Raw genomic sequence first — 24,001 nt, 5'->3', positions numbered from 1 at the left:
TATTCCACTCTGGTGCTCTTTCCGCCCTATAAAATGTGATCTCATTTGCTTATGTGCTGTATGCTTTTCTTAGAAACTACTAGAAGACATAAAACCATCCCTTAGCCCCCATTTCTGAAAGGTGTTCACAACTGTTTGAATAAATCCTTCAGAATTCAACTTTGGTTTAATCTGCATCCTAGAAAAAAATTCAATGACACTGATTGAAAAAAAAAAGTACTCAGTATTGAATTTAAAAGCAATTTAAGCAATTTCATTAAAAAGCTAAAATATATGAGGCAGGAAAGACATGCTCCCATATGTCCTATATGTTCTCTTTAAATAGCAATTGTTTCCTTCAATTTTTGTACCTCTCTCTGTGTATAACTGTCAATTAAGACAACAAGTACGTGTTGCTAAATTACTCTGTACTTACCCCCTAGAGATGAAAACTAATTAAAAGAGATGTGCTGTAGATGTGCTGATTTGACTTACTCCAAACACCTTTGCTTCCCAACTATGACATGTAAGTCAGTGCTACTATGCTGATGCTTTCCAAACATCATGCTAATAAGCTTATTATTGGCCAAAAGGTCAGAAAAGGATGTAGGTTGAAGGAAACATAACTTAATCAGAATTGGTTTACCACTAAGTAGACCAAAGGGGGAAAAAAAGTGCTTCCTCTATTTGGAATGATTCTTATGTGTATTTACATAAAGAATAAATAACCAGTGGAACACTTATTTTAGGTGTACATCTCTGTGTGACCACTAGCTATTTTAGTCAATTCAATTTAACATATACTTATTAAATTGAAATCAATACCTACAGAATACACTCACTCAAAAATATATAATTTAAAGTTTATGGAAAAGAGTTCTTTCAAATGACCATTTTGGAATAAATAACTGCATTTCTAGTAATTGATTGACAAGATCAAATTTGTAGACTACCTTAAAGAAATAAGCATTAGGGGAAATACGACAAAAATGTTCAGAAAGCCAAAATGGATTTCACCACCCAGGGTTCCAAAATTGATTTAAAACTGTTATAACTTTTAGCAAAGAGGGAGCATTGTAAGAATATTTGTTAATGACAATAACCAAATACCGTTTTTCCAGGGGAAAGCTTCCATTTCTCTTCTTGTAGCCTATTACACTGAATTATAATAAAATCTAATCACAATATTGCCTACCACAGGGGTTAGAAAATCATGACCAACAGGTCAAATATTGCCTACCACCTCTTTTTTGTAAATAAAATATAATTGGAACGCAAAAATAGTCATTCGTTTATGTATCCTATGTGTCATGTCATTTCTCATCAGTCCCCTGTTCACCCTCTTTATATTTTGGGGTTTGGATCTGCTGTTCCCCACAGCAAAATCTTATTCATCCATCAAGATTTAGACCTAATATCGCTTCCACATTCTGTGGCTAGCATTGGTCTCGCCATATAGAGAGGCTCCAGTAGCACTTTGGGCTGTAGGTGTACAAAACACACATGCTGTATCATGGCTTTTTCCAATTTGATGTTCAGAAACTCAGCGCTCATTAGTAATTTCCTTCTCTTGCTGCACCTATACAATAGCTTCCTCTTCCCAAAACCCCTATCCTCTAATCCAGTTTTCCCCAAAGCAACCAAAGTGATCTATTCAAAACACAAATCAGAAGTGCCATGACAACCAGGACTTTGTTGAAAATTCCTAGTATCAAGAAAAGTGTCTGGCACGTGGTAGGTGTTCAATGAATATTTGCTGAATAAATATTTTCTTCTGTATTCTATGCTACAAAATTTAAGTTAACATACAAAGTAGTTCTTTGTTTTTAAGGATCTTAAGGCCTAATTGAGAAGCTAAGAAAAACAAATACTTGCAAAATAACTAGGTAATCCATAGTTCATTTACAGGTGTTTAACTGGTAGGTGCATATTAAATAGTGCATGTATATGTTGTGCTATGGGTAGGATTTGACTAGGTGGAGAGAAGAACATCTCTTATACATGAGATAAGGCACATGGAGAGTGGAGTCAGCCAGGCAGCCATGTGGAGGGGAACTGGCTTGTCTGCATTTCCTGACATGCTTTCCTCCCTGGAGGAAAGGAGACAGGGAAGAAGAGCAAATCTTAGGAGGCTTGGCATCTCTTGGGACTGCTAATCCAGCACGCTACCCCATGTTCCCACAAAAAAGAGTTAACCAAAAGCACTGACTGTCATACATATCACAGAGTGGAATCATCCCCCCTCACCAACCTCTCAGAGAGAGGGTTCAGCAATTTGCAAATAATCTAGGCAAGTAGGAAGCAATGTGTACCACTTGAAGGATGCAAGGTTGTGCCAGAGACTCTGCATCTGGGAAATGAAACATAAATCAGGCCTCTTCATATTTATTACACTTACATTTCTAGAAGTTATTACAAACCTGTTGATTAGATTGTTGTTGGCTTCAGGGGTTTTGTATTGAGGGGAGGGCTTAGCAAAGTAATTATTTGAGGGAAGCAGAGGGCCTATGATATACGCTACAATCCTCAGGCTATTTTTGAGTGCTTATTTTAGATAACTTTGTTACTAGAAAAAAGAGTCTGAGATTTAAGGGCAAGTGAACAGGGCAATAATATAAACTTTGGTGGTGTAAGAAACCATTTAACCACACTGCCTTTTAATCTTTCTGAATCTATATCAGCTCACCATTGTGCCCATCTTACCCACAGTGAATCATTCCTCCCAATGTGCTACACATCCTAAATTTCATCACCAGTATTTAATAAATCTTTTCTTATAAACTTTTGAATTGATTTGGACTGGTCTAAATATCAATATGCCTTATAAACTTTTGAATTGATTGGGGCTGGTGTTTAAATATTGGTAGGGTAGCTGTTGTGTTTCCACAGCCTCTTTCCTTTGTTGTTATTGACAATTTTTTTTTTTGCTAGGTCAAATAATACGTAAGATCAAATAATACGTAAACCCAATTTGGACTTAAAGCAATTGTCTAGCAAAATAAATACATATTATATTTCTAGAAGTCATTTAAACTTTTTTCTCTTACAATTCAAAAAAGGCTGTATCTTCCACCTTCTTACCATCTATTTTTCATGTTTATACTTTATCAGCTGTCAGTCCAGGTGTTCATTCAACAAATATTTCTGAATGCCTGCCTTGTGTTAGGTGATGAGGGTACTGTACTAAATTGGCAGAGCAGGTCACCGCCCTTTTTGAGCTTATACTGTCGGGGGGCGGAGGGGTGGTGTAGAAGACACAAAATGAAATAAGAAGGATGCTGAGAAAGAAAATAATGGAATGTGGGCTGATACTTACTTTAAAGGAAGTGATATTGAAGCTTACACTTCAAGGTAAAGAACCAGAGAGAAAAGATTCTGGCAGTTAACTAGCTGTCAGGGAAACAGGAGCTGGGTGTTTTTGTTTGTTTGTTTGTTTTCTTAAATAAGGCCAAGTAGCTTGCAATTAAATATTTGTGTTATGGTCCCAAATCTACAGGTGACATTTTTCAATATATTTTTCACATATGCTTTATAATTTTGGATTTTATTCTGAGGATGAATATAACTGAGATTAATAATAATTGAATGTCCATTTCCAAAGCTCTTTTCTTCTCAAGGCTCTTGTTTTCCAAGACAAGTGTCAAAATCAAATTTAAAACTCAGAAGGTATTCTTGCTAAGAAAAGAAAATATATAGTTCCCACCTTAAGAGATACAAGAAAAATTACATAATAATAACACTGATTAGCAATGTGAATTTTATGAACATTTTGAAATGTTAAAGGGGATATTTTATAGGTTTTAATTATGTCCAGAATTTGGACACAAAATTTGGAAACAAAGTCGCCAGAGGATAGGAAAAACTCGATTTAAATTCTTTCCCGAGTATCACTCAAGAACTACCGACTATACCTGCTCTAATTTTCAAGCAAGTGAAGTAATTTTTGTTTTGTTTTGTTTTTTTCTTTTTAGGAAACTTTTAATTATAATATAGTGTTGGATGTTTACCCTTAATGAAAGTCAGCATATCCTGAAAATGGCAATTAAAAGCAATCATATTAAATGATTTATTAAAAAGACATCAGGAAACTGTAAGAGGGCTGTAAAAGTTTTAAAGGGGCATAATATATCATTTCTACATAATGAAGTACTGAATATCTTGTAGATTATATTGTTTAGTTCTGACATATTTCATGCTTTGCCTATGAATTAAGCACCACTTATAATGCTTTCTTTTCAGATAGATAAAATAAGGGCCAAAAATCCTCAGGCTTTATTAATTCATGAATTCTTATTCTGATAAAGAATAAGAACATATATTTTAAAATTCAAGAGCTTAGTCCTAGAATCAGTGGATATAGAATATTAGGTTAAGGCAAAAACCCATCAAGCTGTAGTCCCATAACTGGGCCGGAAGAACAGTGATGCAAACCATCATGTGGGTGCTGTTCATTATCTGCAAACTCATTTCTGGTGTAACTCATGAAATCTGTTCTATCTGATCCCAACTGTTTCCTTGAGTACCACAGAGGGTTTATCATTTAAGTCAGGTGTGTATTTCATGGCAGAATTTATCATGAATAACAGAATTACCATAAAAAGGAAAATTAAATTTTTGAATGTAATATACTCAAAACTGGTAGTTTTCTGCTACTGTCCTACTAATTCTAGGCATCCTTGATAACACCAGAAATTTAATACCTAAGGTAAAAAAATGTTCTAAAGGTTGGTTAAGCTGATTATTAACATAGCTAAACATCAAAGGCAAAAAGGAAAATAATGCTTAAGAGACTGTAAAGACAACTTGTTATCATCTATAAATTTAATAGAGGACCAAGATAGGCCCTTGGTAATTAAAGATGTTAGACTGCTAATCATATGATAACAAATTTTGTGAAAATCTTCTTAGATTCAGAGAGTCATACCCACTGTCAAATTATTTTCTTGTTTAAGCCTCATGATATAATCTTGTAGAAAGAGACAGGACCCATGTTATTCTCTCCATACTCTGCTGTATGATCACATGATCTCTGCCATGCTATGGTTTTGGTAAAACAGGGTTTGGCTTAAGAGACAGAAGAGACAGATCTCCTATAGCACAGGCCAACTCCCTGAAGGAACAGACAGGATGAAGAGGTCCTAAGAGTCTTGATTCAAATTTCAGAAATGATTAGTAATAGGACAGCTAATCAGGGCACTTAGGCAGGGGTTAAATGTTTCAGAATGAGGAGAAGGTAATAGTCCTAAAACAGTACCCACCCTGGGGCACCTGGGTGGCTCAGTTGATTGAATGTCTGACTCTTGGGGTCGTGGGAATGAGCCCTGCATCAGGCTTCGTGGAGCCTGCTTAAGGTTCTTTCTATTTTTCCCTCTGTCCCTCTCCCCAGCTTGCATTCTCTGTCTCTCTGTCTCTCTGTCTCTCTCTCTCTCTCTCTCTCTCTCTCTTTCTCTCTCATTCAAATGAATAAAATGAAAAAAGAAAATTTAAGCAAAAACAAAAACAGAAACAGCAGCCACCCTGAGTTAGAATTACTTTCCATCTATAAGCAGAATTGTAAGACTGCCCCCAAGATTCTCAGCACCTCATAAAATATATCTTCTTCCAGTTATTCAACCAAACACAAATCTAGGTACTGTTGTGAAGAGATTGTGCTGATGTAATTAAGGTTCCAAATCAGTTGACTTTAAAATAGGGAGATTATATGAGTCACCCTGATTTAATAACATAGATTTTTTGAAAGCAGAGAGGTTATTTTTGGCTGCTGGCAGAGGGAGAAGTAAGAGATTCAGACTATAAGGGGACTTGATACAAAACAATTTCTCCACTGTTGGCTTCAAGATTAAGGGGGCAATCTGGCAAGGTATGTGTGGTCCCTGTTGAAGCCAGCAAGAAAACAGGGACCCAGTCCTACAACCACAAGGAACTGAATTCTTCCAATAACCTGAATGAGCTTGGAAGAGGGCCCCCAGCCTCAGGTGGCAGAGCAACCCCAGGTCACACCTAGATTTCAGCCATGGGAGACCCTGCACAGAGAATCCAACCAGGCCATGCCAGACTTCTGGCACACGATTAGATAAACTATGACAGTAAATGTGTATGACTCTGAGCCTCTACAATTGTCGTAATTTGTTCCATGGCAATAGGAAACTAAAATGCCATCATTTTGAAGAGTTCAGGCAGAAGCCGGAGTGGTCATCTGTGAGAGCTGAGCCTGAGGTTTCTGGTTCCTGGAAAGGCAACTTGTAAGGAAGAGGTATACTAAGTAGGGTATTCAGAGAAAAGAAAAATCAGAGATCCAAGCAAAGCTTAAATCCTATCAACTAACCACAGCAAAAGCAGGGAACTCTAAAATTCAAGGCTATAGAAACAATCCCAAACTGACTTTTAGTATACCAGATGCCTGGCTTAGCTGTCAATGAATGTTCAAGGAAATGGGTAGGAAAGTAAAGACAGGATAACACAGGAGCCCGTCAGTGAGAGAAATTTGGCCAGTAAGAGCCCGGCTGCAGGGTCCATCCATCAGCGCATTCAGCTACACTGGGACTAACGGAGCAGCGACAGGAACCCACAGGCCCAGTTCTGTATCTAAACCTAATTTACTGTATGGTTCAATCACGACGGGGCTCTAACATCCTCCTGGTAAAGAGAAGAAAAGAGAAAACAGTAACTTGATCACTTTCCGCTCTAACATGGCACAGTGCCAAAACCAGAAATAAAGGATCTGGTGAACTTGTGCTCCTCCATTACTACTCTTTATGCATTCAGATTAATATTTTACTTCAGGGGGCTAAAGGGAAAACAAAACTTTTGCTGCCAGAGTAAATGGAGAGGACCAACTTCTGTGTAATGACCAGAGACCTCTAGTGCAAACAGGAAGAAAGTAATAAAGGTGAGTATGACTTTGTAGTTTGTGAGCTTTCCTAATGGCTCTCTAGAAACCAGAAGGTCTTGGACAACACATGAAGACCAAAAAAACTCAAAATTTACAATTGTCATTCCTATGCGCATTTGCACGGAGTTCAATATGTGCATAAGAAGCCCCTGCTCTCACGGCAGTTTCTTTTTTTGTTTTCTTTTTTTAAATGTTTATTTATTTTTGAGAGAGAAAGGGAGAGAGAGAGATAGACAGAGCTTGAGTGGGGGTGCGGCAGAGAGAGAGAGGGAGACACAGATTCTGACGCAGACTCCAGGCTCTGAGCTGTCAGCACAGAGCCCAACACGGCTCAAATTCACGGCCTGCGAGATCATGACCTGAGTCGATGTCGGAAGCTTAACCGACTGAGCCACCCAGGTACCCCTCACAGCAGTTTCTTATGACCATTTTTTTCTATGGAATGATCATACTTGGACACAAAGCTTATCCAGGATATTTTAATTTAGTATCAAAACAGCTGTTTCCAGAGTAATATGAGCTTCATTGTATACAGAGAATTGCAAATAATGTCATTTATGTCATTATTTGAGTTTAATGACATAAGTGCCATTTGGGGATGCAGAGAACTGGTTATGCCTTTAAGGATGTCGCTATTAAAAATGCAATACAGAAAAATGGATGAGGATATTAGCAGGATATATTCTTCAATAAGTTCATGCTCTTTTAGTTCCAGTGAATAAAGCTAAAGTCTTAATACATTTTGTTTTTACTAACATAGGGGAAACATTCCATGAGAATAAATACTTTCTTTTCTGAGAACTGCTTCCTGTTACATTTTTGCCTTTGTAGCTCTCTCAGGACCAGTTTCAACATAAGTCATTGGTACAGAAGTAGTGTTCCTGTTGGGATTCCTTTAAATGGGTCCAGATGGTACTCTCAGTCAATAAGTGATATTACCAGCTTTCAAGAAGAAAGATTTTATTCCTCTTCTTTTCTTTCCTGTTATAAGCCACTAACCCTTTTAGTTAACTCAACATCTGAATTTCTATAAACTTCATTTTTTACACCTGAAAATACCATCCATTGTGGTAGTCATAAAGAAGAGGATATAAACACAAGATATTCCTGATCTAGGATGATACCTTGGTCACTGAGGAAACTCCAAGTTTCTGCAAAAAGATAACATTTACCATCACTTTGTCATCAGAACTGGCAAATGGTCCAACAACAGAACGTCCAAATCCACTGAGATGAATTTTGATCCCAGCAGATATAGACCTCTTTCAGTAGGCTGAAGACTTTTGGGTCCTACAAGAAGCAGGGTCTTAACAAATTTGGAAAAGTCACAGATTTTCAAAAAGCAAAAGCAATTTACAATTGAGAAGAAAGTAAGAAAGAAAAGAAGAAATGAGGGAGGAAAAAGTCCCTAAACAGTCATGGGGCAGTAATATGATATGGACAAGATTACAGAATTCATAGTTTCTATAACACCTATACAAAATTATTAATGTAAATGGAGGCAATTTAGAGTCATACTTTAATAAATTATGCCACGCTGTCCCAAGGTTAAGCTAAAAAATTACAATGCCTGATGTGTTTAACTTTTACTTACCTTTCTATTCTGGAGTATCCACCCTGCAAGTGAACTGATAACAACAACCAGAATATTTAATTCAAAAAAGATCTATGATCTTAGATTTCTGTGTTTCTTACAGGGCTGATGAATACTTGGGGGGAGAGGACAGAGGAACTAAGCTAAATCTAAGAGAAAACTAGTACTGAAGAAATGATATAAACATTTATTCACTGAAAGGGTTTACTTTAGGATTAACAAAAGAGAGAACCTTTTTTGGGAACCAGCTAAAAGCAATGCAGAACAAATCCTTTCTCCCAGAATTCACGACTGCCTATCAGCAATTATAAAAACAATAACACTGACCTTGAATCAGCCTTAAAGGTCTTTGTATACAATTATATTATCAGCTTTATGAATTTTCAGTTGCTACCTCAGCCACAAATTCAATAAATGCAGAGTTGGTCAGTAATAGGAAGACAGCTATTTTAACAGCCTTCACTGGAAAAGACATTTGAGAAAGTATGTGGTATACCAGCATTTTTCATGTTAAAAATGACAGCTCTTTCAAGTCCTGCTCAGCATACCTTTGATGAAGGCTTATGACATCTCAGGTAAACAGCAATAAAAATTAAAATTATATTCACACAGAACTAGAAATGATTTAAATAAATAATACCTGCAATGCTAGGAAATCAACAGTCAGCTAAAAGCTTTTTATACCTAGAAAATTTTCCTTTTATTCAATATTAGAATTCAAAGTGAACTCTTGAAACATTTTTTTTCTCTTCTTGAGTTTATAATTTCACTTCCTCTTCTGTAATCTTAAACAGAACAGCTAGCAAGGACAGAGAAACCCAATGCAAAAAGATTCCGCGAGCGTAGTTACTGAAATTAACAGATTCAGTATCTTTTACCAGCAGCCAGGTATCATAGCAACCTTGTATTGCTGAAAACTGCTAGAAGACTCTTCAAAACCAGCAAGACTATGCTTTAGGGAAATCTTTGACAACGCTGGGGACATTACTGGCTGTCAACATCTGTGGGTGTTGCTATGGGCACAGCCACAAAGAACCCTGCTGTCCACACAAAAAGGTATACACACAGAGAAGGTGGGAGGGACACAGATAAATTGTTAAGAAAATCAAAAAGAAGAAATAATTGCACTGGCAACATACAATAGGCACACAATTTTGAGACCATGTTTTACACGAATTCTCTTCCATTGAAGCTAGAGAATCCAAATTCAACTTAACTGTAATTGTGACTAAACATGAACCAGGGGGTGGAAATAATATCCTAAAACTCTGCACTTGTACCATTTATCACAAGTCTTAATTTAAAACTCGAAGTGAATTGCATTTAAAATAATATTTAAACTTCCACTTATAAGCCCTTGATAGTCGTTTATAAATCTACAGAAGAGAAAAGAACAGGTTACCATGAACAAGAACCCAATATTGATTTTTCGGCGGTGCAGTAAGGCATCTCCATTCTATTTGGCTGCTGTCAAAGCCACTCTTTAACAGCTGGAGTCAAATTGCACTATTTACAGCAAGAGCCCTTGTCAAGTGGACCATAAGTATCCTAACAATACACTATTCAAATGGCACTTTGCCACACAAATTGCTGACTTGATGAATAACCTATGTCAATGACTAAGGCCAGTATAAAAGTTTCATTTTTATGAGAGGCTTTACATTCACACATTAAGTAAGCTTTCTTTGAAGAACCATTAGGCTATATATTTTAGGCCTTTGGACGCTGAAAATAATTAAAATCTGTTTAAATACATCAAGGGAACTTGACAACATTAATATGGATCTGGTGTTAACTACATTTGTCACACGAGTCAGAACAGTGCCCTTCTGTTCCTGGCACTCCCCACCGGCACGTGCAGCACAATGCGGGACTTAAACCAGCCACGCACCATGAAATAGGAGCATTCTCCTTTTGTGCCTCTAATTTACATGGCCAACGAATGTTTAGATACAAGCAAGGCTTTGAAGTCCTGTGAGGAAATCCATGGTTGCTTCTGGGTGAAGAGAGACAGCTGGAGTCATTTAATGGCGTGTTTCCTACTTTTCACAGTGACTCAGAGACCTCCTAAATTAGTTTTGAAAGAAAGCTGTGCTATGCTTTTCATACTTTCCCTCACCATTGAGGTAACTTTGCATCGAAAAGTTTCAACTGATGCCACAAAGTGAGAAAGTGACAGTCTTCATAAAGGAGCCATTAAAAAAGCTATTCAGTATTACAGAAATTATTATTTAACTATTACATGTTATAGAAATGGTTACACTGTCAAAAATTTGCATCTCTTCATGTATTCAAAGAGCGAATCAGTTTGGTATATTTCATTGCTACTATTTCCCTATCTTACTAGGAAGTGTGTTGTCACTTAGGAGCTCAAATTTTATGCTGAGATTCACTAGATGAAAATACTCAGAACAAAAATCTTCGTCCAGAGAGAAATTCCTATATTTTAGTGAAGTGCCAGCATATCTAATAATAAAAATTTATTTTCTTTTAAAATTATACAAACTGAATCAAAGTATTTTTTACATTAGAAAACAAATAGCTATACACTGTTTGTTACATTTAAAAAATATACCAAAAATTACTCTTCAAAAAAGTAAAAATTATCATTCTTTATTAAGGGTTTATCCCATTGCAATGCAATGAATTGTTTTCAAATACATACTATTTGTTCTTTTCTGTAGTGATTTAAATATTGGCAGTAAAATATAAATAATTCAATAAAACTGAGCTAATGTACAACATGTAATGTCACATGAATTATTATTTCATATTTATAAATGTAAATTTGCAGGTGATGTTTTAAGGCATTATTTAAAAACCCCTCTAAATCTATTTTGGTTACATTTTTGTGTCATAAAATATGAAAGAACTAACAATTCATTTTGATAAAGTGATTAGTAGTGGGGTCCAGTTTTTTATTGGTGGCCTACCAGTGCAGCATCCCTGTTTTACGAGTCATAGCAGGATAAAGTTCTAATAAGATTTTTCACCAAATGGAACAAAACAGACATCACTTAAGGTCAAGTAAAGGTTAAAAAAAATACAAACATATTTCTAGAAAGCTCACTGGAATATAAACAAATGAAAATCCATTCTTTACAATCAATTTTCTATGTTTGGATAAAGATGTATGTATAAGTACATCATTTAAAGGAAATGCCATTAAAAAATCTTCTTTGGGGGCGCCTGGGTGGCTCAGTCAGTTGAGCGATGGGCTTCGGCTCAGGTCATGATCTCACAGTTTGTGAATTCGAGCCCCGTATTGGGCTCTGTGCTGAGATTTCAGAGCCTGGAGCCTGCTTCTGACTCTGTCTCTCCCTCTCTCTCTGCCCCTCCCCCACTCATGCTCTCTCTCTGTCTCAGAAATAAATAAACATAAAAAAAATTAAAAACAAAATCTTCTTTGGATTGGGAGCTATAATGTGCACATTTGTTTTCCTAAAAAGGCAGATTTCCAAAACATATGCATGTCATGGTTTCTGTCAGGAAACAGACTCGATGCAAAGTCTTTTGGATTGCATTCCACATAGTGCGTAAGTTGGAATAAGTTGTTTTATTAAAAATCCAGATATCTAGGGAGAGGAGAAGTGTTGGCTGTTTTGTCAGTTCCTCCTAGTATCTCATGACCTCTAACTCTAGAGAAGACTATCTAGATCATAAATTGGCCAACTATAAGCAGTGAGCATCAAATCTGGCCTGCTGCCTGTGTTTGTAAATAAAGTTTTATTGGAACACAACCACACTCATTTGCTTAAGAATTGTTTAGCTTCTGTGCTTCAACAGCACAGTTGAGTAATTACAACAGTGAAAATCTGGACCACAAAGCCTAAAATGTTTACCACCTGATTCTTTACAAAAAAGTTTGCTTATTCCTAGTGGAGTTCAACATTGTCCAATCCAAATAAAATGCAAACCACATATATAACTGTAAACTGCCCAGTAGCCATATTACCCACCCACCCCCCCCCCCACACACACACTCAGAAACAGGTGAAATTGATTTCACTACTATATTTTATTTAACCCTATATATACAAAGGTCATTTTTAACATGTGTGTTAGCCAGATTTCAAGTGTTCAATAGCCACATGTGATCAATGGCTACCATATTAAAGAGTGCAGCACTAAACAATCAACTAGGGGGAGCTCTTGGGGCCCCATTCTATAGAAAATCTTTTTTTTTTTTTAATTTTTTTTTTTAACGTTTATTTATTTTTGAGACAGAGAGAGACAGAGCATGAACAGGGGAGGGTCAGAGAGAGGGAGACACAGAATCTGAAACAGGCTCCAGGCTCTGAGCTGTCAGCACAGAGCCCGATGCGGGGCTCGAACTCATGGACTGCGAGATCATGACCTGAGCCGAAGTTGGCCGCTTAACCGACTGAGCCACCCAGGCGCCCCCTTTTTTTTTTTTTTTTAAAGAAATTTCCTGGACACTACAATGGGTCTAAATTGTGACAGTTAAAATAATCCTGTTTATTACTCATTTATAGACAAGAAATGAAAAACAACAACAACAACCAAACAGAAAACAAAGGAGTTTAAAACCAACCGACAGACAAAACAGACCTTCTCTCTCCTTAAAATATGATGAAGCTACAAAGCTTTCTGCCATGTAGAGATGATTTTAGTAAGGTTGTTTATATCCTACTTTGAAGCTAAATTCCTCCCACTGCAATTTAAACAGTTTCTATCTTGTTTTATCCTCAGCAGACTTGGAGAAAAGCAGTTCCCCATCACTAATATGATATTGTATTCCTTTAAATCCTTTAAGACTCTGGTCCTCTCCTACCCCAAAGATTTTTCTTTGTCTAGCTGCACAAATTCAACTCCTCTAGCATTTCATTGGACCCATTTTCAAAGCGTCGTATTGTATTTGTTGTTCTCTGTAAAATCTGTTTCCAAATCTATATGCACTCTTCAAACGCAAGAAGAAAACTTGAATACAGAATTCAAATAAATCCCAAATATTTCAAAACACAAGTAGCTCACCACACAGATCTAACATGGTATTTTTCTGTTTAAACAGTCCACTGTACCCTTTGAAAAAACTTCACTGCATGTCACAAAAATCCACATAAAAAAAGTTCTGAAACACAAACTAACTTTTAGACATTTGTGCATTTCACAGGGTTACTCTCCCTCATTTTCCCACCTATAAAACAAGTGTGATTCAAATCCTCTTCTTTAAAACTAACTCATTTTCTTATGAAAATACACGAAGCATTTTATTATAGCAACAATAAGGAGAATGGGGAATTTATAAGCACTCCTGAAATTTCGTGCATATTCAATTTGTAAATAAGACTAAGATACAATAATCTCAACAGCTCAAGTCAAAAAGGCTGAAAGGAAGATACGCAGCACTTAATTGACGAAGATATAACTTAGGGAAAGCACAAATTAAAAAAAAGCTCTAATTAGCATTAAGCTCAATAATAATAGAAGCATGGTGTATAGAACAAAGGAGGAGATAGGCCTGTCTGATTAAGCTCTGAAGAAAACGAAGGTTGGAAATCACAGTCATCAAAGGCAAAGAGCAGTAGCAAGGAAATAAAGCCAGAACAAGCCTAAGAGTAGGAAAACAAGACCCTGGCATTTTATTGCTTCCTGGAGTCAAGAAAGAAACAAAATTACATAAAGAAAATGAAATCTATATATACTATTACCACTACCTAAACGGTAACTCTGAGGTCCTCCAAGAAACTGAAAGAAATAGTAATCAGTTTACCTTGTGGAAATTAAACTAGTAAAATAGGCACTTGATGAATGAGATTTGCTCCTGCAGACCCTAGGCATCTGATATGCACGAGTCCAGAGACATCCCCAAGTTCTCATCTACTATTCTAGCCTATAATTCCCACTATAAGATGCACAGTCTATTATGCATAGAAAGCAACAGAGCCACATTAAGATGGGAATGCTTGGTGGCCATCTGGGCTCACTCACTGGGCTTTTTTGACCTCAATCTTACAACGCATATGATTCAGTTTCCCACCTTTGGAGACTAAGGCCTTATGACTGTAATTTTCATTTGTGAATGTTAAAGTTTCATCATATTGACATAGCTTTCCTCATAAAATATGACCCCTTTCAAAAACATGAAAAGCACATTTGGCAATCTATAGCCAATTTGCCTAAATGAGAAAACAAACAACGAGGAGCTGTAAAGCCTGATGGCTAGTTTTAACATCTGAAGGAGGAAAATATAAACAAAAGTGGGTGGCCTAAATGGAGACTTTAAAAATCCAAAATTTAGGAATTTTTCAATGTTTATCAGCCTTGATATATCATTGTATATCAGATTATATCAATGTATATCAACTGTATATTTCCACGTATATCAGACTCTCAGAGCTCAGTGAATGAGCACCTCCTGCCTCTGACTCCATGCTCGTCAAGGAGCCCTGTGTGAAAACTTCATCTCCCTCTTCTCGCCGACTACCTGTAGCTTTGCTACAGTGAGAATATGCTGAGGGGTGAACAAAATGTCAATTATATTTATCATTGTAGATTGGACAATTGTCATTCTACTTTATATATGTATTGCTTGGGTGTTTGGTTAGTGTGGTTCAGTTCTCAAAAGACTGATAAATCTAAATCAAAGCTCTGAACCCAAAAAGCACACTGGACCCCTGCCTCTCCCCCCTGTACTCTGAGGCATAGCTTGAGCAGCCCATGGATCTTTCTTGAAGATGACACATCCTTTTGCCTCTAACCATACACATGGATGTGAGATAAACAAAACCTTATTTAAAGTCTTTATTAATAATATTTTAGCAGTCTTCATAACACTACTAAAATAATCAAAAATGTTAATAATATCAGCTAAACTTTGATTTAGAGATCCCATTTTTAAAAATATATCCCATTAATACTGAATATGAAAAAAAGCTTTAAGGTTCATAGATATGTTATTCATGAAAGTGAAACATAAAAAAACAACCCATATATTAATCCATAGGAAAATAATCTAATCAGTAATAGTATTCCCAAAGTATAGAGCATGATGTAGTCATTAAAAAGACATAGATAATATTAGGAAAATATGCTTACATGGAAAATACTCCATTAGATATATACATATAAATGACATAATTACAACAACATGATGAAGAGATAACTTAGAAATATAGATGACAAAAAAGATGGAAAAGTTCCTTAAAGAAATCAGATAAAATACCATATCATTTTAAAACTGAAAAGAAGAAAGCTGATCCAAATTTCAGTGAAGACTTGGTTTATGAAACTAAATGCAAACTCCATCACTGTGTATTAATTGAGGCTTGGAATTCTAAAGAGCTGGTGATCCTACAGGTGCTGAGTATATCAAAAAACTTGTCCATACAATGATCCAGTTTTTGTAATACTGTTTTGGTTTATCTGTAATAACCATTTTAAAGAAGAGGTCATCTATACTCGACTGAAAAAATGGATGCAGAGCCCAGAATACAGCCCCTCCCCCAACTGAAAACCATGTGGAAGTCAAGAGTTAATATAAGATTGACTGAATTATGATAGCTGGAACCTGTCTTGTCAAAAAGAATGCTATACCAAGCATAATAATCACTTAAAAATTATCCTGATTCACCCAAGATCATTTGGTAGATATGTCTGTCTGGTACAGTCATCTCTTAAGTTCTTGTTTTTGTGCTGATATTTAATTGCCTCATATTCATGAAGGCATATGATTTCTTACTCGAAGTTGATCATGTTTTCTGTGAGCAGCAATTTGGTTTGAACTTACCTTCCATGAAGACTCCACCTGCAGACCAGGGCAAGGTATTGGCCCAAATTGACAGGAGCTGGAGGGTCTCTGTTCTACACTTTTGTGCTTATGTGTCTCTGAGGTAACTGGAAGTGCAAATTCAGGCTTTAGAGGCTGTGAATCATCACAACAATTGAGAATTATTCTTGCTCTTTCTCCCGTTTCATGTCTTTCCAAAGTGCCTGGAAAAACAAGATTAGAAATTTTTAAAAAAATATGCATATTTTTAAAAATATGCAAAATATTTATCCCAAAAGGATGAAAAGAACAAAACACTTTTATCAGAAAAATCACAATTCTTTAAGTTATCATGCCTTCTTAACAACTGAAAAAGCAGCCTAGGAGCTTTCTTTAAATTATTCAAATCATCATCTTACAAAGGCTGAAATTATGGACTTGAAAGCTTATCTTCCCCTTTGTGCGTTTTTACCCACTGAAATCAACAGGGCATTCAATGTCTTTAACAGTAAAATCTCTTACTTATTATACAGTATGCAAGTGATCAATAACAACCAACTATGGAATATTTTAGTGCTGTCCCCTAGTGTTTCAACTCACAAACAACAGAGAACCACAGTGGTTTTTGCTTAAAAAAAGAGCTTCTGTTGGTAATATATATATACATAATTTAAGTGGATGGAACACATAAGAACACAGATACTTTGTATTACTACCTCCTTCACTCAGGGGCCCTCACAACTTCAGGAATGCAGGCCACTCTAGAAATTCGTTATTGTTGTTGTTATTGTTGCTATTACGTCCTTTGACGTTTATTTATGTTATTAGAAAAACAACAACAACAGTTCTTTGCCCTCTTCTCTGCCATTCCTCCAGTTCCAGAATTTCAAGGTTCTGTAATTTCAATCTAAAGTTAAAAGGAACAAGTACAAAACAGAGCAAAAGTATCAGAACACAATTCACAAGGAGTTAGTGCTTTTATAAAATATGATGGCAAACTCTCACTGAAATAAATATGAATTAATCATGACCACTGTCTCTTCCTTTGAATTATTCATTCTATGTTAAATATATAACCTATATCCTACTAAGTAAAGATGCTAAAGAAAATTAACTTGACATACAATCTTTTTTTTTTTTATTTTTTTATTTTTGGGACAGAGAGAGACAGAGCATGAACGGGGGAGGGGCAGAGAGAGAGGGAGACACAGAATCGGAAAGAGGCTCCAGGCTCCGAGCTGTCAGCCCAGAGCCTGACGCGGGGCTCGAACTCACGGACCGTGAGATCGTGACCTGGCTGAAGTCGGACGCTCAACCGACTGCGCCACCCAGGCGCCCGACATACAATCTTAATACAGATTTTGTCTCATATTACTCCTTCCCTATCAGTAAGAAAGTAGCTGTACTAATTGTTAAGAAAGAAAAAGGTAATTCTTACTAATAGTATTCAGAAAATATAAATTTAAGGGAATTACAATAAAAAAATAGAAAGAATTCCATACCACTGTGTCTTTAGATAAGTAGAAGATTACAACTACCCAGTCTTTTCTCATTGTTCCTTCTCTCTTCCGTATCATTTGGTACTTTGGATTCTAAATCACAACAGCTACAATGCTAAAATACTGGGTTGAAGTTTCATCTCTAGTCTCTTAACAATGATTTTTTTTTTTCATTATAACATTTCTGCATTCATTAACTGACACATTTAGCATACAAACTCACAAGCATGTTATTTCTCTAGGCTTTTTGGTCCAGTCAAGATTGGTATATCTTGAACAAATAAAGCAGGCAGGAACAAGAAAACCCCTTCTCCCAAGGATGATAATAACAAAAGTTTCTCAGACCAAAGATAATACTTCTTACTCCTTTATGAAAAGGACTATGTTCCAGAACTTGTAACTGTGACACCTAACAAAATTCACTGACTTTCTGAGATATCTCCCTTTGCATATGGTATCACCATGGATATTTTCTCCTCATTGGTTTTCTGTGGCTTCTGAAACTATGATTTTTTAAAAATGATTTTGAGAATTCTTGGGAAAGAATTTACTGTACTTTGATACATATGATATGTGCCTATACTATATATTTTAGATACACACATTTATTACTATATACCTAATGTCTTACACAAACATAATTATCTCTTGTATTTCTCAGTGATGAAAACAGTTTACCCATGAACTTGGGCAGTTGTAATCTATTTTCATTCATGGATAGATAAATAATCAACTTAGCATCTACTATGGGTCATTCACTGTGCCAGATGCTGGCAATTTATACTAAACAAGAATGGCTCAGTCCTGGCCCCTCTCTAGCTTACTTAACATCTAACGGTTGTGTAGAGGCAAGAAATATCTGAAAACTAATCTGCTATAATATTTAAAATAACACAAAGCTATTTTCACTGCAAACAAAAAATCTCACATTCTAACAAAATGGTGGACACTTGGTTTTGTGAACAATAGTTTCCATCATGATTAACTGTAAAATATGTGAAGATAATTATGTGAGGCACAAATAAGACATAAGGAAGGACAATAGCTTTTAAAAGCCCTTGGTCAAAACCCTGAGAATGGATACATAGGGATTCCCAGGTATGCCAGATATCAATGCATTGCTGCTTAGTCCCAGGTTCGTCCTTCATTGCCTGTTCTGTGAAAATGGATATGTGTTCTTTTAAATGTTTTTCCTGGGGCGCCTGGGTGGCTCAGTTGGTTGGGTTCAGGTCATGATCTCATGGTTTGTGGGTTCGAGCTCCACATCAGGCTCAATCCTGACAGCACAGAGCCTGGAGCATGCTTCGGATTCTAGGTCTTCCTTGCTCTCTGCCCCTCCCCCGCTCATGCTTTGTATGTTTCTCTCTCTCAAAAATGAATAAACATTAGAAAAAATTAAACATTTCTCCTTCAACAGCTGGTACAATGTCAACCTTTGAGGATAAAACATCATGGAAAATCCTAGTAGAAGAAAAGGTTCTCCCCACCGTGAGCGGCTTCCCCAGCACTAGGCCTGTAGTACTTGGCAGCCAGCAGCACCCAGCAGGCAGCAGCCCCCTTTGGCACACCCTTTGTGTGGTTGTATGACACAGTACTCCCAGTGAGACATCTCCCCTAGCACCGTAGGGAGCATATTTCTTGCAAGTTCCACCACACCACACTATACTATACCATACCACACTCCTCTCCTCCACACCACACCCCACCACACCACACCAGCTTCTCTACCTTCCAGTGACCACAGCTATGACCTCTCCAGTAAAATTAAGATCTTCACCCTAAGGAATCTCTTCCATGGGCAGCTTATCTCAGTTCTAGGAGTAGTGGTTGCCTCTTAAATCTTCTATTCCTGTATTCTTTAGAGTTTTCTTTAGCTGTTATCAACCAATTCCTCATCAAATTCTTTGTGATAGTTAATAATTCTTCATATTAAACGTTCTCTGTTCAAATTACTGGGTCATTTCTCCCTCTTGATTAGACAGATTAATATACCACGATAAAACATTCTTGATACAGAATGTTCTTTTTAATACATCCTGAAATTAAGGAATTCACATAACTCCAGGGACATATTTAAATTGTTAGAAGAATCTATAGCAAAACGAGTAACCTAGGAGGGATGGCATGACCCTGAGAAGGTCCAACAGAGCATGCCTTTGTAACTCTGATAAGCTGTCTCTGGCAACAGACAGAATAGTCACTGCTTCTTGATATTAAGGAAATATCAGAAAGTGAAGGTTTACAAAATTGCTTAATTCAACATGCAATTTCAAGAGAACTTTTGCTTTCCAAAGTGAACTCAATGATTACTATAACTTTCTTTTTTCTTTGCACTGTGCTACATCGAGAATACAAGCTAACTCACACTTAACTCTGCATCTGAATCAATCTGAACATGATAAGGACAGACATGTATGAGTTACATATTAACTTGCATGATAAGATCATTTCCTCTTTCAGGGTAGATATTATGTGAAAAATACCATAAAATCTATTACAAGTAAAATTGCACTGTATTAAAATGCTTTCTAGGCAATTATGTATCTTGCATTTTTTCTATTATTTTGTCATTAATATATGAGTTTTAATACAACTTATTCTAATCCTAAACTAATAATAGTACCCTTGAGGATGGAATCAATCCTAAGACAGCTTACAACAATTAGCGTCCTAACAAAGTAAAGGAAAGATGACACCAGTAAGCATTAGAAACACTTTTACTGACCCCAAACTGCTTATTCCTTTGAAAAGCAAGTGCACAGAATTACAAGGAGTAGCAAGATCCTCCCGGCAGAGCCCTAGGCCCATACTGACAATATTTCCACTTGTATATCCTGCTATTACCACCAATCCAACAGGGCATACCTAATCACTTTTTTTTCCTAACCAAAACTTTCCCTGTGACCCCCCCCCCCCCTTTTCAACCCTGTCCAGCCATTGTCCTCTCTACTTGTCAAGGATGACAGCATGGAGACATCACTGCACGGTGACTATGAGAAGACTCAGCACCAGATTGCCCTGCACGTGAATCCTGGTTTTCCTTTATCAGTTGTGTGGTTCTGGGCAAGTCATTTTACATTTCTGCGCCTCTGTTTCCTCACCTGTGCAATGGGCTTAAATAATAATTCTCACCTCACAGGGTTACTATGAGGATTATATTGAACAGATATTTTATTTTATTTTATTTTATTTTATTTTATTTTATTTTATTTTATTATTAATTTTTTGAGACAGAGAGATGGTGCACATGAGCGAGGGGCAATGAGACAGAGAGAGAGAGAGAGAGAGAGAGAGAGAGAGAAGCAAGGCTCACCAGGGCGTGTGTTTTACCCAAAGAGGGGCTCGTGTTCACCCAAAGCAGGGCTCCAGCTCACCCAATGTGAGACTCAAACTGTGACACAAACTGTGAGATCACGACCCGAGCTGAAGTCAGAGGCTTGACTGAGCGACTCAGGTGCCCATTGAGTAGATATTTTAAAAGGCTTAGAAGGTTCTGGCACACAGTGTATGCTGTGCTACATGATAGCCCCCCTCTGACACATGACAAGTTCTCATTCAGACCTTTGTGAGCAGTTTAACAAATTTTCTTGGCTCTGTGGCTCTGGGATCTGCCTGACACCCAGGCCTGAGGTCACTGGGCATATGACCACAGTGGGCCCCCACTGTCTCCTACCTGCGACTCAAATCTCTCTTCAATCAGCCTTGTTTCTCAGGCTAGATTATAATCACAATCAGTAGGATTATATATTTGACTTATTTTTTAATCCTCTTTAGTAAACCAGGCTGAAGTCTGGCCTAAATTAAAGGATAGATAAATACTTCTTAATGGATTATATGACATCAGCAACCTGGCTAATGATTTTTTACTGTGGCTACACTTGGGATTAAATCCAAACTCCTTGACCTATAAGTCATATTCTTGCCTCTGATTCCTCCCATGTCATCCTCCCCTTGCTCACAAATCAGATCTTTTTAAAAACATCCTTGGAATAAACAAATCCTTGCCTGCTAGGTCTAGCCATTCTTTAAGTATTAGCTGAATATCTCACCTCCTCAGAGATGCCTTCTAAAGAAAATCCTTATCCTCTCTTGCATTGTTTTCTATGTCAGCTTCTTCCCTTTATTTTACAGAACTTAACACATTTGTAATTGGTGTATTTTATTTGCTTACTTAAATTCAGGGCTGCCTCCTTACCAGATAATAGATAGATAGATAGATGGTAGATATTGATATAGATAGATAGATATGTCTATCTATCTATCTATCTATATCAATATCAATATCTATCTATCTATCTATATCTAGATATCTAGATATTTATATCTAGATATCTATATATATCTAGATATCAATATAGATAGATACATAGATACACATTTTGGCAAGTATATATTCTATGAGAGCTTGCAACAAAGCAGGGCTCAATACCTGTTCACCGAATGAATAAGTTAAATGTTACCCTTTCCCTATAGCAGTGGAAGGAGAAGGCTATGAAGGCATCAGACCATAACAGGGTCCAGTGTGACAGGAGTTAATGCCAAACTATACTCATTATAAACGCTGACCCCAGCACCAAGAGATTGTCAGCCCTGGGAACAGTGTGTCATTCACATGCCTGGTACCTGCCCTACCTCTCCACTATGTTGCCAGGTCCTTCCTGATGCCTCGAGAATTTGGAACTGGAAACAGCGAATCAGTCTCCAAATGCAACATGTTGATTTATGGAGTGGTCATTTCATGCTCCATGGACTAAGGAGCAGAATATGCTAGAATACAGAGAGAAAAGACTAAGAAAATGCACAGGAAGAGACAGAAAATGCACAGAGAGGGAAGAAAAGGGAGGCAGAGAGAGGGAGAGAGAGACAGACCCTCAACTTTCTAGTTCTGTGTTTAGTCCTTTCTAAGGACTATTGCTCCTCTGAAGTCTCTGCAGCACACCCCTGAGTCCTTACAATAAGTAATTCTTTCTGATAAAACCAACTTAATTCGGCTTCAAACTGCTTCCTAGCTACCTGAAGGACCTAATAAAGAGGGAACAGAGATGTTTCTTCTATTGTTGAAAAGGCCGAGTTGAAGAACATCCAAACAGATATGTAAAGTTAACAGTGTAGAGTTCCAGGTAGTGGTAGAAGCACAGAGACAAAGGCTGAGGCATGAGCAGCAACTGGGTGCGGACTAAATCTCAACGAAAGAGAATCATCTCCAGGAGAGTTTGCAGTGAGATGTATCAAGACACCAGCATAAAACCTTTAGAAATTTCTGTACACAAAGAGGAAAGAAGAGGAAAAGAGGAAGACTCAGAAACCGTTGTAAATCAGTATGTTTCTAAAGGACAGCCATATTTTTTTTTTTAATTTTTTTTTTTCAACGTTTTTTATTTATTTTTGGGACAGAGAGAGACAGAGCATGAACAGGGGAGGGGCAGAGAGAGAGGGAGACACAGAATCGGAAACAGGCTCCAGGCTCCAAGCCATCAGCCCAGAGCCTGACGCGGGGCTCGAACTCACAGACCGCGAGATCGTGACCTGGCTGAAGTCGGATGCTTAACCGACTGCGCCACCCAGGCGCCCCGGGACAGCCATATTTTAAATGCATTAGCATTGCAGGGGCACCTGGCTGGCTCAGTTGGTTAAGTGTCTGACTCTTGATTTCGGCTCAGGTCATGATCTCATGGTTCAGAAGCCTGAGCCCCACATCGGGCTCTACACTGACAATGCGGAGCCTGCTTGGGATTCTCTCTCTGCCCCTCCCCTGCTCTCTCTCTCTCTCTCAAAATAAATAAATAAACTTAAAAAAAATAAATAAATGCATTAGGATTCTCGATGCATATAGGATACCTATAGGGTTTCTTTTTTGCCTGTTTTGATATATGAGTTTTAATATATGGCAAATAATCACTTTGTGATGTGCCTGTTATGAAATTTGATTTTGAAGTACCAAGCTATCTTAAAGCAAGATGTGTTACCATGAAGGATGCTGCTTTCAGTTGTGGGAGAAGAGCAAGGCAGAGTAAAGAGAATACTTTCAGATGATAAAATATGGCTTAAAGATGTAACAGAGTTGAATGTCTATGTAAAGAAAGGGAAGAAGGAATAGTAATATTCCAACCGTTAATTCCTTTCCAAATAATCAAAACTTGCTCCTTTGATTTTATGTCTCTTGTAATTGGCCCATATTTTTAGTATATGTGCTGCCGAAGTGAGCACTGGCCCATATTTTTAATATTTGCTATCTTCTATCTAAACAGCTATTTCAGCTTTCACTAATAGTTACTTTCCAAGATCAACAAAATTATCGTGGCCTATTA

General features: G+C 37.1%; 1 protein-coding gene across 1 annotated transcript in view; it reads right to left on the bottom strand.

The window, feature by feature from the left end:
* WDR72 (WD repeat domain 72) overlaps window positions 1–24,001 on the bottom strand; it is a 235,648-nt gene that overhangs the window by 127,061 nt on the left and 84,586 nt on the right. Inside the window, exon 14 of the mRNA XM_060618479.2 lies at window positions 16,216–16,418. Within this exon, the coding sequence (XP_060474462.1) occupies window positions 16,216–16,418 (203 nt within the window). The remainder of the gene's footprint in view (window positions 1–16,215; window positions 16,419–24,001) is intronic.

Source organism: Panthera onca, chromosome B3 (genome assembly GCF_046562875.1).
Source record: "Panthera onca isolate mPanOnc1 chromosome B3, mPanOnc1 haplotype 2, whole genome shotgun sequence".
NCBI lineage: Eukaryota > Metazoa > Chordata > Mammalia > Carnivora > Felidae > Panthera > Panthera onca.
This window is presented reverse-complemented; position numbering and strand designations above follow the sequence as displayed.